At 44.6% G+C, this 15347-nt stretch overlaps 1 protein-coding gene across 1 annotated transcript; it reads left to right on the top strand.

The window, feature by feature from the left end:
- The first annotated feature begins 9 nt into the window (after positions 1-9).
- On the top strand, positions 10-15234 carry LOC115142577 (protein disulfide-isomerase-like). The gene is made up of 11 exons (XM_029682137.2): positions 10-326; positions 2319-2525; positions 4324-4457; positions 4764-4901; positions 6387-6491; positions 6770-6895; positions 7155-7355; positions 8015-8135; positions 9059-9240; positions 10910-11026; positions 13617-15234. The coding sequence occupies exons 1-11, from the start codon at positions 188-190 to the stop codon at positions 13683-13685; spliced, it is 1539 nt and encodes a 512-aa protein (XP_029537997.1). The 5' UTR covers positions 10-187; the 3' UTR covers positions 13686-15234.
- Positions 15235-15347: the final 113 nt, after the last annotated feature.

The raw sequence follows: 15347 nt of genomic DNA, 5'->3' as shown, positions 1-15347 counted from the left end.
CGCACTACGGCTGACCCTTCTGGTTCCTGCGCGTAATGCCACGACATTAGTAGCGGTAGACACAACATACAAGATACAGTTCTAACTGTAAAACGAGAAAATACATAAATACACCACTTTCAGTCGTTAGCCCATTCACTTGTAGCACGTACACATTTTCTGTTAGCAACCGCAGTCTACAGCAACTATGTTGAAGTTGTTCCTACTATGCACACTGGCGGTTTTAAGCCGGGCTGATATCGGCGAAGAAGATGATGTTCTGGTGCTGAAGAAAAGTAATTTCGAGGAGGCTTTGAAAGCTCACCCAAACATCCTAGTTGAATTCTGTAAGTAAACTACCTGGTCATATAAAGTCTGAGACAACTTAAATTGTTTGCTTGCCTGCTAATTTGTTCACGCATTTATGCTAGCGGAGTTCGCTTGTCGTGTTGTGTTATCAGCTTCACTTCAGCTACCGCAAAGGTGGAATGGCATTCCAACGTCAGCTAGCTAGCTTTCCTGATTGGTTTTCTGGGCAAACGTTAGCTAGTTTGCGACCAATTTCACTAACGTTAGGCCCGTGTCATACATTAACTGTTGATTGCACTGCTGGCCATTGTATTTCAAGCAGTACCGTACTATATATTTTGACGGAATCTAAGGCAATGTCATTCCCAGTTAGATCACGTTAACTAGTTACTGCACATTTGATTACCCTTACTAGTACGGGACTTTGTTGCATTTAGCTAACTATCTAGGTAGAATACCTGGCACAATGGCAAATTGAGCATTCAGTGAATCCCGATCTAGCAGTCACAGGACTGAGAAGTGAAAAACTGAAGAGTCACATTCGTCTGTGACCTCTCTTGTTTGTGAAAGTGCCGGTTACTTTACCAGCCTTGGTTGTTTCATAGATCTAGAAGTTTATAAACGTGACTACCGCTTATTGTTTGTTTAGCTTACAAGGGATGGCTTGTGCTTCTGTGTACCCTTGAGAGAATACTTAATGCACGATTTAGAATACTCTAGTTATGTGCAACACTGCCGGCAAAGCATCTCTTGAGTGATGATAACACCATTCAGTCGTGTGAATGCATCAAGCAGACTCCATTAGTTGCAATAGTGACGTGTATGGTTTGATTCATTCACCACTTGAGTTTCGATTGCTCGATATCGTTTCCTGTTCATGCACACTTTCTACTCCGGGTTCAGTTAGAAGCTGTTTTGATTTAGGTTTACTGACATTCACATAAGTTGCTGCAGTGGTTTTGAGACACATTTGATAAATGCTTAGTAACTTGTGAACTTGGTGGTTTCCACTTTTTCTTAAGTACAATGGGTTTCTTTAATAAATAGTTTTGACGTTACCAGCAGGCAGGTTCTGCTACAACTGTCAAACTCTGGGGTATTCTTAACTTTTAGCTGACAAGCCTGCAGACCAATCGGAGGACTCCACGACTCGGACATTCCAATGAGCGACGTGGGGGAGGGCTGAACTCTTTGCTCACGTATCTCACGGACTGGCTGGACCTGAAGGGTTGCATGAGATGCTCAGTTGACGTGTACTTCAAAGTTCAATCATCTGTTCAACTTTAGTTTAACTCTCCTGGCTGATTGAACTTGGGGGTTTTCTCCACTGAAACTAAGAAACACTGCAATGAAAACGCACCAACTCATTTTTTTTATTGAAATTTTGAAACGATAAACATATTTAGTTAAAATAATTGCTGTAGGACTGTTTTATAATTTGAGGAAGTATTGTTTGGACTTTGAACTTACAACCAAGCTTAATGGACTTGTCAAGCTTATGGTGATATCTTGACATCTCAAGGCCCATTAATCACACCATCACAGGCAGTCAATAGGTTAAGTTTGTTCAAACTTTCATGGGTTTTTTCATAGGTTTCATGCAATTCAGAACCTTTACAAGCCATTCTATGTCCTCCATAAGAAGTCAGAATAGAAATCCACCTCTCTTCTCAGGCAACTTTTTCACTATTTTAGTTATAGCCCAAGACTAGTCTTTTCAGTGAGCTCATTGAAAACTAACTTTCCCACACCCTCTAAATAGCCTACTATATGTAAATGTTTTGCTCACTTAACTGGAAACTCTAAATATTGACGTCTCCCTCCATACAAACATTGTACCAATATTGGTGTTTGTTTAGTAATTAGAAAGCATCCCTTTGGCCCAAACATGTAGCAACACTCAAATGTTAATGTAGTATATCAACAGTCAATACAGTATTTGCATCTACTTCACCCGTCGGTGTGAATCTCTCAACTCTGAAGCTGTGTGGTTTAATTAATCTATTTCTACGATTTCTTTCTTGCTCCAGATGCCCCGTGGTGCGGCCACTGCAAAGCCCTGGTCCCGGAGTATGCCAAAGCTGCCAGCATGCTGAAGGCAGAGGGCTCAGAGATCCGCCTGGCCAAGGTGGACGCCACAGAGGAGGCAGACCTGGCCCAGGAGTACGGTGTCCGGGGGTACCCTACCATCAAGTTCTTCAAGGGGGGAGACAAGGAGTCGCCCAAAGAGTACTCTGGTGTGTGGTGAAGAGATTTATGTTACAGCGTGGGCTGGCACGATTGTCGTATAACTGAACTAAAGAAAGTACCAATCAGAATCGTCGTACCCCGATAATTTCAGGGGGGAGGGGGGGGGTTCAACTTCATATTTAAGGAGATACAGTTCACCCAATAGCAGTTCATTTTTACATGAAGTGGTTAAAGTTTCATCATTTTATGAGCAGAATGTCACATGCGGGATGCAAAGCTTTATTTCCAGAAGTTCCAAGTGGTCAAAACCACTTGTTTTTCAGACTGGGGGTTCTCCAAAGCTGTGTTTTCATTAGGTATGTTGTAATTACTTTTCCTATAATGCATTGGTCTATAAGCTACACTTAAAAACAAATACAAACGTTTAAATTATGATAACCGTGTCTTTGCATGACAATTAATCGTAACCTTAAATTCCATAATTGTCACAGCCCTAGATGCAGCATATAACGCGCTTGACATGATCGTGGACTGAGTCCATAAGCAGAACTGGGCTATTTCTGTGTGGATAGCCGTTACAAATTTGGCCCCGTTTTTCACTTTCACAAGTCAATTGGACAAGGATCTACCCTGTTTTCAAATATCCAATTATATCAAATAAGATTATCAACTGCCAAATTATTCTGTTGTAAATGATTGATCTCAATGACTAAATCTGGAACAACCTAATTACTCAATGTCTAAGTACCTCAGGGACTGGGACAACTATTACCAACAAAGTGATAAGCTGTGTCATGTAGTCTGGTTATGATCATCTGCCGTAGATCATTTGTATAATCAGGTAATTATTTTCTGAAGGATGGCTCAGACACAAAGTACTGCCTTTTCTTATGCTGGTCATGTGATCTTATCAGCCAAGTGTGTTAGCCAATGGCACATTCACTCTTCCCCATATAACTATGACTAAATGAAGGGGCCCCTCCCTCCTCCACACATTCTATCCATGCTCTCTCTCCCGCCCATCCCCCCAGCCAGGCAATGTGCAGTTCCTCACGTTTGCTCACTGACTGGCTGTTTTCATTTTTTAAAGGGGGGGAGGGAGAGGACAGCCCTAACTTCCAGCACTTGTTCTCTCTGGACTAAAAGCGGAGCACTCAAGGCCACAGGCAGCAGTATCCCTTCTCCAGTTGTCTGTCTGGCCTGGCTGCAGCGTCGCTCAGCGGTGTTGCTTCGCTGTTGTGTCATTGGCTCTTTTTAGAATAACATGCAGGTTAATCATGAGTCAGTCTACTTAATTGGGACACGTTGGTTCTTAGAGAGCTTAAGTCTCGCAGAGGAATGTTGCTACCTTTTTCCTTTGTCTGCCAGTAACAGTGCTGGTGTGACCAAATAAGAAATACTTTATTAAATGAGATCTTAAACTGTCTTTTGTCCCTCATAAGTAGAATAATGGCAGCAATACTTGGAGCTGTGTTTACTCAAGTACACCACAGTCGTGGCAGAGTGAATGAGCTTTTCTGCCTGAAGCTTTGTTTGATCTGTCCGTGTCGGCCCGTACCATTAGTCTCTATTCAGCCAGCCCTGGTCATGTGACCTGGGCCCTGTTCCAATATTCAAAATGCATCCTTGCGTCCGCCCTTGCCGTCATCTCTGATCTGTACATGATTTAGAAAACATGAAGGTAGGCTTGCCATTCTCTTGTATTGTTTACCATGGCCAACCTTGTCTGCTCAGTGAATACATTACAGTACAACAAACAAAGGAAGTAGGGAATCAATCTCATACATTATTAATGTTTGAACGCTGCCATAGTGACTTACTAGAACTGTTGTTCCCTTCCTGCAGCTGGCAGACAGGCTGATGACATCGTCAACTGGCTGAAGAAGCGCACTGGACCAGCAGCCACCACCCTGGGGGAGGTCGCCGAGGCGGAGTCCATGATTGCCCTCAACGAGGTAGCAGTCATCGGCTTCTTCAAGGTGAGACGATGACTTCTGACCTACTACTCTGTCCTAGCTGCGCAGGGTCACTGTGCTACTACAAGGTCAATCTCTAGGGATTCTTTGAAGGACAGTTTAGTGCCAACTAAGTCCCATTTCCCACTAGACAGCTAGTTTCACACTTTTTCAGTACTGATCAAATGGTTGGCTTATTTTCAATAAAAATACATACAAATAATTTTCACAGTTCAAATGAGTCATCAATGTATAGATGGGCATGTGTTCATCATTAATTAGTCTTACGGTTCATGTATGACTGCATCTAAGCGTCTCTTTGTCCTCCAGGATGTCGAGTCTGAGGGAGCCAAGGCTTTCCTGAATGCTGCAGAGGCCGTCGATGATGTTCCGTTCGGCATCACCTCCAACGACGCCGTCTACTCCAAGTTCGAGGTGTCTAAGGATGGCGTAGTCCTCTTCAAGAAGGTACGGAGTGAATACCTAGATTCAGTATGACGTAATCACGCAAATGGTTTCATCTCTTTCAAAATTACTACCCTGATCATGGTGTAACCATGATCATTGAGCTAGACACGCCTAGATGATCACTGATGGGTTACTGGCAGCGACTGCAATTGATCATAGGGTTCCCCTGCTAGTCTCATTGGCTGGTCTCTAAAGTAAAGTGCAGTGCTTTACAGTTCAAAAGAAGGGGAAAGCGATCTTTGATATTGCCCCCCTGAGATTCTTCCTTCATACTCAAGTCTCTGAGTAATTCACTCATTTCAACAAGCATTTCCCAGTTAATAGCAAGATGAGGGATTCCTCTTCATTCAGATTTTACAGGGAAGGTTAACTGGTCATTAAATTTGGCTCCGACATGTAATGGTCATACCCTCTCCCCTCCCTCAAATGACAATGATACTTAAAAAGACCAGATGTGGTAATTGGATATCTGTATTTCGAAGCCAAATCTTGTCAGATTAAACGGACCTGGGCTGAACTAGGTCACAGTCCACATGGACTTTCCATTAGTTGTTATGTGACATGTTATGGCCACATTCCTGCCTTTGCATTTGACATAATGTCTGATTATCTATGAAGTCTTCCTTTCACATGATAAGTCATCACTGGGTCAACAAGGAAAGAAGCCAGCTGCTAGTGCGGGTTTGGGTTGAGTAGTTGTAAACATGGTCTGAAAGTCTTCCGGTATGAGGCATATGGCTGAATATCAAACTTGAGAAATAAGGCACTGATGTCTGTGGGAGAAAATGTGTGTTAGATCTCAAGTTAGGATTTGGTTCCTATTCAGCAGAAGTAAGATTCCCATCTGACATTTAAAAACAGATGTCACCCATAAGCCTTTGGATATTCATGGCTGGACGAGACTAGATCAGACCACACTTGTAAACCTGTTTCCATCTCTCTATCTGCTGAGAATCTTTTTTTAATCCTACTTTTTTATATCATTGCCCTTTAGTGGTCAGGGAAGGCCAGCTTAACGGCAGGCCGTTACATGTCACAATTCATTAGATTTCTGCCTGTCATTTTAAAGGCTTAAGCCTCCACCTCTAATGAGACATGGATGGGATCCCTCCATCTTATCGCCCGGTAAGCCCCCTACTCATCAGTCATCATACTACCCCACTATTGTCTGCTTTCTCTGTGTGTCTGTGTGATTCAACCTTGACACACACACTCCTGTGGTCTCCCAACTTTCCCTTTGTGTACCAGTAAGGGCTGACCGGCACTGTACTGCTATTCTTAACACTCAATAAAAACCCATTTTAGCCTGATGTTGACTTCTTCAGCTGGGGTTACCAAAGGGATTTAAATGAGCTTGTTTGGTAAATCTGTGTTGTGTGGAGTTCACAGGCAGAATATAATAAAATAGGACTTAACTGAAAAGTTGGTGACATATTAACAGGTTTGGCTTCCAACTAATGTTTCCATCTGTCTTCTCCTCTACAGTTCGATGAGGGTCGTAACACCTTTGACGGAGAGCTGAGCAAGACTGACCTGCTGGCCTTCATCAAGGCCAACCAGCTGCCTCTGGTCATCGAGTTTACCGAACAGGTAATGGCCGTGCTTTGTACCGCTGAAACCCATGTGCTCTCAAATATCCACTGACTCACGCACTCAGAAAATACACCTTTTTTTCCAGATGAACTCTCTCTCCTCTGTCACACTAAGCTACAGATTCTATTGACAGCCTCATCCCCACCAAGGTCCTATGACGGTTGTCACGAGAACCTTCAGTGCCGTTCCCACAACTTTAATACAAGCGGTTATATCCCAAGCTTTGTTCCCCGTGTCTGACATTCGTGCTTCATGACATTGTGTTTTCTCTGCAGACCGCCCCCAAGATCTTCGGAGGAGAAATCAAGTCTCACATCCTCATGTTCGTGCCCAAGGCTGCCTCTGACTTCGACGACAAAATGGTCGAGTTCAAGAAGGCATCAGAGGGATTCAAGGGCAAGGTGGGTGGACCAGACTGAAAGTGACGACCATTCATTGTACCCGATCTCCAGTAAAGGCAGTTTGCTCGTTATTCCCGATTTATTTATTATTAGAAAGGGAGTTATTTTTCATCCAGCGCCTTTAAAGTAATTTACTGCATGTGCAGCACTGTCGGTATGTACCATTGAGACTGTACTGGAGTGGTATATAGAATACCAACCTAGACTAAAAGCTAGATACATACGCCTTGTATTTCATCCTCTTCCTCGCCTCCCCCAGATCCTGTTCATCTTCATCGACAGCGAGGTGGATGACAACCAGCGCATCCTGGAGTTCTTTGGGCTGAAGAAAGAAGAGTGTCCTGCCATCCGCCTCATCACGCTGGAGGACGAGATGACCAAGTACAGGCCCGAGAGCGAGGCCATCACTGCCGACAACATCGTCGCCTTCTGCACACTCTTCACAGAGGGAAAACTCAAGGTGTGTGTGTTGGCCTAACAATGACTACAGACTTTCCAAGTGTACATGCTCCGTGTGTGTGTTTTAGGACATAGTGTTCCTCAGATTACAGGGTTAGGCTGTTACTAGGGTTTCTAGATCATTGGGGTGCCCCTGACTGCTAAGTACAGTACAGTAGGCCACAGCCCAGCCTAGACGGTGAGAACAGCTGAGCCCTACTGTAGACATTGATGAACCAGTCAGTGCAGTCGTCATACCTCGATGGCTGGGCGTCAATGGCAGTGGCTTGAAAGTGCAGATGTAGGCTGACATGCTGTGCCAGAAAGTGTTACAAATGACAATTGTCAGGTCATAAGGTTTAGTGCCAGTTGTTAGGACTTTTAGGGAGACAACTAATTGTGGGCCTGTATCACAAACCTGAACTAGCAAGTATTGGTTAGACTCCATATTTTATTTTTGTGGTTTGAGTGTCTGCGCTGTGCAGGTTTTGCATCATTCCCATTCTATAAGAGTTTGCCTCATGACTTGGGAATCATTTTTCTGTACCATTCGGCAGAGAATTGACCCATAATTCTAGTGTTGCTTCGTTTGGAACTAACATAATTCTGCTCATTCGTAGTTTTGCAAAAGTCATGTAATCCATCGTAAATCTCTCCTCTTCGTGTCTCCTCCCCCCACAGCCCCACCTCATGAGCCAGGACATCCCTGAAGACTGGGACAAGAACCCAGTCAGAGTCCTGGTCGGCAAGAACTTTGAGGAGGTCGTCTTCGACCCCAAAAAGAACGTCTTCGTTGAGTTTTGTAAGTACTAACCCCTCTCATCAATACCATATGTAAGCCCCAGGTGGTCAACAGGCTCACTTTTCAGGGGTCGATGGCCCTGATATATTTTGAGGTGTGCTCTTTTGATTACACCGCCCACGTGGAGGTGGGAATCTATCCTGAGTCTGAAACAGGAGTCTTTCTCCTAGCCCTGGCGATGCCCCCTGCACCTTTGTGCTAAGCCCCAGCAGATGTACAAGAGACCGGGACGTAAGATCATTCTATCAGCCCTCCACACGAATCGACGTGTAACCCAAGACTGAATAAGGAAACATTGGGATAAATTTAGTCTCGGGAGGAGATTTTTATAGCTCACAACTACTAAACTTTCCTCCACTGTTGTGGTGAGCCAGAGTGAGGAATTTTCCATCCCTGGGCTTTAATGTAAAGGGTCTTACGGTCACTGACAGGGGGGTCAGGTTCTCATACGACTGTGGAGGGTATTTCCTAGTCGGTTGAGGGGAGCGAGGGCGATTAGCTGGGGGCGCACGTGCTATGCTCTCTGCGTGAAGTGTCCCAGTGTCTGGGTTGCCGGGGCAGGATGGCATTGTAGAGGCACAGCTGTCGTAAACCTAACTGCCAACCTTGGCAACTACAGCCCACCGGCTTGAATTAATGGGCCCTTGGCAAGCCATTCCCCTATTCCAGTCACTTTCCATTGTTTAAATGATCCGATAAAGCTGTGCATTATGTTTTCCACGCATGTGTATCTGTGCATCAGTGAGTGTATATATCCATGCTGATGCAATGTCGCGATACTTCTACTGTGGATACAAATGGAGGGCAAAGTAACATCATGCAATACAATAACCAGCCTAAGCATTCAGGTGATGATCAACGAGCTTGTATGGGTCATGAAAATGTTCTTGTCCCTGACTGCTCCTCTGCTCTCCCCACTGCAGATGCACCCTGGTGCGGCCACTGTAAACAGCTTGACCCCATCTGGACCAAACTGGGCGAGAAGTACCTGGACAGCGCCGATATCGTCGTGGCCAAGATGGACTCCACAGCCAACGAGATCGAGACAGTGAAAGTACACAGCTTCCCCACGCTCAAGTTCTTCCCCGCAGGCGACGAGCACAAGGTCAGTACTGAAACGAGGTGGAATGTCTGTCAGTGTTAGCAGCCATTTGTAACTGTTGGCAGTTGACTCCCAAATGTATATCTTGACTGTTTCATTGACATGGATCAGTTCCTCTGTCCCACACTAGGGGATGGAGTTTGAGGTGAGACGGAGGGGCTCTGCTATATACCCAAATGTGATGAGATTATTGCATCACTACAACCCCATTTTGGAATGGCCAAGGTCTAATTCCACTTTTGGATAACATGACAACATGTTTTTTTTAATTGGCTCATTTCCCCAACATAGCCAGCGTTACGTTTCCTGGCATTTGAGCACGGGTCTCACACTTGAAACCCAAGCCCTCGCAAGAAATATTGAATCCCCTGTCGGTTAGTAACACAAACCATTCTGGGCTTTGACTCTTTCGGTAAACATCTCAGAAGTATGGCTTTTGGCCACCCACCATCCACCCACACCCATCCATCCACCCTACTGAAATATCATCTTTCATTTCACAGCATTATAGGTGGGTGTGCGGATATTATGGTCAGGTTAAGTAGCTGTCGCACTCACAAGGAGGGTTGATTTAGCAGCGCCAGCCACACATGCAGAAACCCAAGCCTGCTGGCCCTCTGAGTGACTCTGCCATTGTGGTGGTGTTTACCACTTCTACCAAACACAACCCCTCTTTTAATGGCTGCCCGATAATGCCCTCACCCTCTTGGGATCCTCTTGAGACCCTCACCCCAGCTCTTAAAGAGCAGATTGGCATTTATTGTCATGAGTCTTGTCTTAGAGGCAGAGCTGAGCATTTCCCCTTAGATAGGCCAGCATATTTAAAAAAATGCTTTTTAATTTCAGGTTAGGCAATAGGTTTAGCAGTGTGGTTAGGATTTTACCACTTCAGAACAAGATTCAAGATGACTAAGTGCACATTTGCTCTTAAAGACCAACCTGGCACTCAACCCCCCCAGGGGCATGCCAACCACCCTGCTGAACTATAGCCCATAGCGGTCAACTACAGAAAGCCTCCTGGAAGAGGTTGGCAGCCTCAACTGGGAGCTTTGTGTTGGGATTCCCCTTGCGAAGAGCCCTGGGGTTTACCCTGACCCTGAGCCATTCCTCCTTGTGACAGAGCCAGAGATGGCTAGGGAAGGAGGCAGCTGCACGAGTAGCCCCAGGCTCCGCCTCTGTCTGTTGGTTCGCTATGCTCTGTATTAACTGACTGGCTAAGACTACATGGGTCTGGAGGCAGAGCTCTGCGACTGTACTCAAGACCGATCTCAAGGGCAGTCCTATAGTAACTGAGAAGAGCCATAAACAACACCTTTGGCCTTCTCTCATCCATCAATAGTTGGGTATCTCCTCTTGACTGCTCATTGGCACAGATCTGAAGATGGCTGGAGGCAAAGGTTTTTGGCTCCAGATTCAAATTAGCACGTGTTGTTGAGGGACCCCACAGGCTGATTTGAAAAATTAGACATTTGGATAAGATTTCAGTAGTTATTTGACAAATGGACCACTGGAGTTTCTTGGGGTTTTCTAGCTCCAATTATGCCCCATTTGATAGTTGGTGGTGCATGCAGTCTGGCTTGGTTAGAGCATTTTCTTCTAATGGAAAAGCAATGGAAATATATCAATTTGAATCGCTATAGAAATTTGATGCATGTGATTTTCTTCCATGCAGGTGGTCGACTACAATGGTGAGAGGACACTGGAGGGCTTCACCAAGTTCCTGGAGAGCGGAGGCAAGGATGGCGGAGCACCGGCTGGAGAGGAAGGGGAGGAGGATGATGGGATTGATGTAAGTACACCCCTTGGATTGGTATGAAAAACGGTTTGTCTTCATGCTTAAGCAGACACTACAATTATGTTTGCATGACAGATTTGCATTAAACCGCAAGGCATTGCTATGCGGTCAAAATGAAATCGTGATGACTTTTTTTTTTACACGGTCATATGCTGAGTACACGCTGAAATGTGAATGTTGCTCAAGGCTGCTTTCAAACTGTCAAAAAATGTGTTTGAGTTACAGCCAAACCTTATCCAGTAAGAGTAATGCATTGATGGGCAGGAGAATACAGCAATGTTGGAGAAGGTGTAACTTTTGGTGCAACGCATCCTGATCAATTGAATTCTCCCTAGAAACTGGCCCAAGATTTGTGCATGTGCAAGCAAGGTGTCTTATCACACCAGGTGTTTTTTGGGGGGGGATGTTCAGTATCCTGTAGGTCACCCAGAATAGACCCACAGGACCACCTCTCCTGAAGATTTGGTTAACTTGAATTTGGGTCACATGCCTACCTATTTTTTTAAGTCGATTTTAAGTCTGGTAGCCTAGTGGTTAGAGTTTTGGGCCAGTAACTGAAAGGTTGCTAGATCGAATCCCCGAGCTGACGAGGTCTAAATCTGTCGTTCTGCTCCTGGACAAGGCAGTAAACCTTTTGTTCCTAGGCCGTCATTGTAAATAAGAATTTGTTCTTAACTGAGATGCCTAGTAAAATAAAGGTTAAATAAAATAAATAGAAGTGAAGCCTACTCTTTGCCTCAGGACAATGCAGAAACCGTTGTAATGAGTATTTGCATGGTTATTTATTTGTCAGTGTTGAAGTCTGGTGTCTTTCCCCATCTCACTTTCCAATCCAACCTGGAGGAAACGGGCTCTAGTGGAGATGTAGGTCAAGCTGACAAAGACTTCCATGAACTCAGTCTTCAAGCACAGCAAGCAGCCAGACAGGCACGCTCAATACATGACCCATTAAGGCATAGACAGTCATTAGTCCAGCAGCCCATGTCTGTCATCAATGAAGGAGATGACAAACCTTACCCACTCAAAATCCTGACCTAAGATTGTAATTCTGACTAATAGAATTTATACCAGGATATTCCCTAATGCCCAGGTGTATGGGGTAATGCACGAAATGGAGTAAAACATTTTGAGAAATTGAATCATGTTCCTTATGATGTCGTCATCCAAGACTTCTTGCACATCTCTCTAATGCTTCTATAAAAAAAGCCTGGTGGCTTTTTGAGATGCGGGTGGGGTTTTGCTCCTTCCCTGGCACCGAACTGGGTGCTAAGACCAGGGCCTGTATCCAAATCCCACTGGAGATCCAGCTCAAACTAGTTGAAGGCCCTCATCCCACTACCACACACCCCACCTACCACACTCCCTTCTCAGAAGTCTAATTGCAGACCATTCCCCGACTGCGGTCGCTAATGCCAACTGCAGCTGTCGCTGCTGTTTACCAGGCTGTCCCTTGGGACCAGACCTCCTGTCCGAACATGCAAGTCAATATCCTCAACCCCAACTTCCTCACCCCCACATCCTCAGTTAAGTGTCCCTCCCCCCGGCAGCTGTGACTGAATGGCCTCTTTGCAAGACTGTCATTTCAAATTTCTTTGGGTTGCATACACATTTAACAGATGTTATTGCGAATGTAGTAAAATGCTTGTTCCTAGCTCCAACAGTGGAGTAATATTTAACAATAGATGCATCTATTTTAAAATAGATGTATTTAAGGGATCTATAAATATTAGGACGAGCAATGTCTGAGTCCGAAGTGTTTGTGATTAGACAACGTGGATAGAATGTGCAGTGCATTCGGAAAGAATTCAAACCCATTGACTTTTCCACATTTTATGTCACTGCCATATTCTAAAATAGATTACATAATCCCCCCCCCATAATGACAAAGCAAAAAACAAGTTAATTAAAAATAAACTGAAATCCCATTTATGTAAGTATTCAGACCCTTTACTCAGTTCTTTGTTGAAAAAAAAGAATAATTTAATCAATTTTAGAATAAGGCTAATGTAACAAAATATAGTTAAAGGGGTTTGAATAATTTCTGAATGCACTGTGTATGGATGGATATGTGAAGAATAGTATATGTACAGCACTAGTTAAATAGGATATGCCTGGTCTACAATGCAGTATATACATACGAAGTTAGTAAAACAGTGTTATTCATTATTAATGACATACTGTTTGGGTTACCATGCTGTATTTGTTCATGCAGGCTGACAACAGTGATGAATGGGCATGGAGGGCCTTTCAGTTAAACCTCAGTGCTCCACACGTCTTGTCCTTACATTTTCTTATGTACATATGTTTTGCCATAGATGGACATGGGTTTCTCCAGGTCACGTTTTTTTCAACAACCTTTCAAGCATGTCATGTTGCCCATTTAAAAAAAAATAAAAAACATTTGAGCATATGGTTTAACGTGTCAGGACAGCCACACAATGAGCTGCGTAGTATCCTCCCACCACAATGTTCCGTATAGCATCCAAGCTTTCTACTCCCAAGACCTGCATGCCCAGTCAGGGCAGACTCAGAGCGGCTTCCTCCAGGCAGGTGTTAAAGACCATCTCCTCTCTCCTCCTCCTAGGATATGGTGGACCTGGACGAACAGGACAGTGACTCTGACGCCGACGGTGGCGACCACGACGAGTTATAAGACCCGGCGAAGGAGAGAGGAGAGACGAACCCCCACCCCTTTTACCAACCACCCACCATCACTTCCACCCCTGTTCTGTGAACACTAATACTTCTCCTTTAACTGCTCCTCAGTCAGTCTGTTGTCAGATGTGGCAGGACCCTCGGCCAGCCCCCCTCCTGAAGCCACCTTGACAACCTCTATCCCCTTTCTCCCTCCCGCTGGACCAGATGGACTCGTCTGTCCCCTTGTCATGGGAACTCAACAGAGCAGAACGTCACCTCATGGTCTTAACGGCTTTTTCCATTACCAACGTTCCTCATCAATCAAACCATGGAGTTGTATTGCCAAAATGTTAAATGGCATTAAGATACTGTGCTTGACATCTCCAGTTGGATCCACAAATTGGGTTATGTACCTGTCAGTTCTTGTCAAATTACTTTCCCCCAGTCTGCTTCAGTGTGAGGATGGTGCAGTTTTGTGGTGTAGCTGGTTTTTAGGGATGGGGGCTGCTAATGTCCTTGTTCCTCTACTAGGCTTTCTGAGGGCCAGAGGTGTTATATGGTGGGATGTATGGACTGATCTCTCAGGGGACTTGGGGCCATCCTATTTTCTTTTTGTAAAGAGTAACAAAATAAAGAAGCAACGTGTTCCGTGTAGCAGAGGCCCCTGGAAAGCAATATATGCATCTGTAGCTGAGACCAATCTTGAGGGTCACTATTCCTCTCTCTCTCTCTGCCTTCATTCCCTCTAAGTCTGCAAATCATGTTTTTCAGTTCAGTTTCCCTCATTTCAGCATGGCTACTGACTTAATTTTTTTTAAAGAAAGAAAAAAGATACTTTGGAATTAGCTTGTTTTATTTAAATGTATTTTCATTCAATATATATTTTTTAAAATCTGTCATTAAATAATGTGTGTATACCAGTAATGCCCAGCTAAAGTTTTAAGCTGGGGTAGAGTTGGCCCTCTGACTCTGTTTGACCTGGGATTTGTGGGGAGGCCCAGGACTGTTTCTGTTTGTATCACTGTGTTAATAGCCTGGTCCCAGATCTGTTTGTGCAGTCTCTCCAACTCCTATAGTCTTGACCAGATGACACACACAGATCTGAGACCAGGCTACTGTGTTTATGCTGTCAGATTCCACATGGTTACTGTATGAGGGGTTGGATACTTAAAAGGAACTGTGTTTTGCGACTCTTTAGAGCGGTCTCTGTCCTGGTTGTCTTTGGGGAGGTGGGGAACAGTGCAACAGCCCCACCGTACCTGTACTGCCCCATCCCTCTGGCTTCGGCTCTAACTGACGCTCTTGTCCCCATGGAGATGTTTGTGTGCCTGGTGGTGTGTGAGTGCATCTGCTTTTTTCTTCTAAGTCCAGGGACAAGGTTGTGAATGTTTGGCTGGGATGGGAGGGTTGAGTAGGGCAGACCGGGGTGAGGGTTGTGAGGTTCAACAGCAGCTCTTCAAGAGGGTGGGGGGAAATGACTTGGAAACAAACTCATTCCATCACATAGAATTTGATGTGGAAAAGTGAAAACTGGTGGCCAAATAAATAAAAATATGAAAAAGTAACTTAGCTTTTTTTCTTGCACTTTTTAGCACATTGTTTCAATATATTAATACTGTGGAGTTTTAAAGGGAGACTATCAACTGGATTGCCTACCATGATAACATGCGTATGCCAG

Source organism: Oncorhynchus nerka, linkage group LG15 (genome assembly GCF_034236695.1).
Source record: "Oncorhynchus nerka isolate Pitt River linkage group LG15, Oner_Uvic_2.0, whole genome shotgun sequence".
Lineage (NCBI taxonomy): Eukaryota > Metazoa > Chordata > Actinopteri > Salmoniformes > Salmonidae > Oncorhynchus > Oncorhynchus nerka.
This window is presented reverse-complemented; position numbering and strand designations above follow the sequence as displayed.

Coding starts and splice junctions, on each gene's coding strand:
- LOC115142577 (XM_029682137.2), top strand. CDS start 188: ATGTTGAAGTTGTTCCTACTATGCACACTGGCGGTTTTAAGCCGGGCT. Junction 8,136..9,058: donor GAACGTCTTCGTTGAGTTTT/GTAAGTACTAAC, acceptor TCCCCACTGCAG/ATGCACCCTGGTGCGGCCAC. Junction 11,027..13,616: donor AGGAGGATGATGGGATTGAT/GTAAGTACACCC, acceptor TCCTCCTCCTAG/GATATGGTGGACCTGGACGA.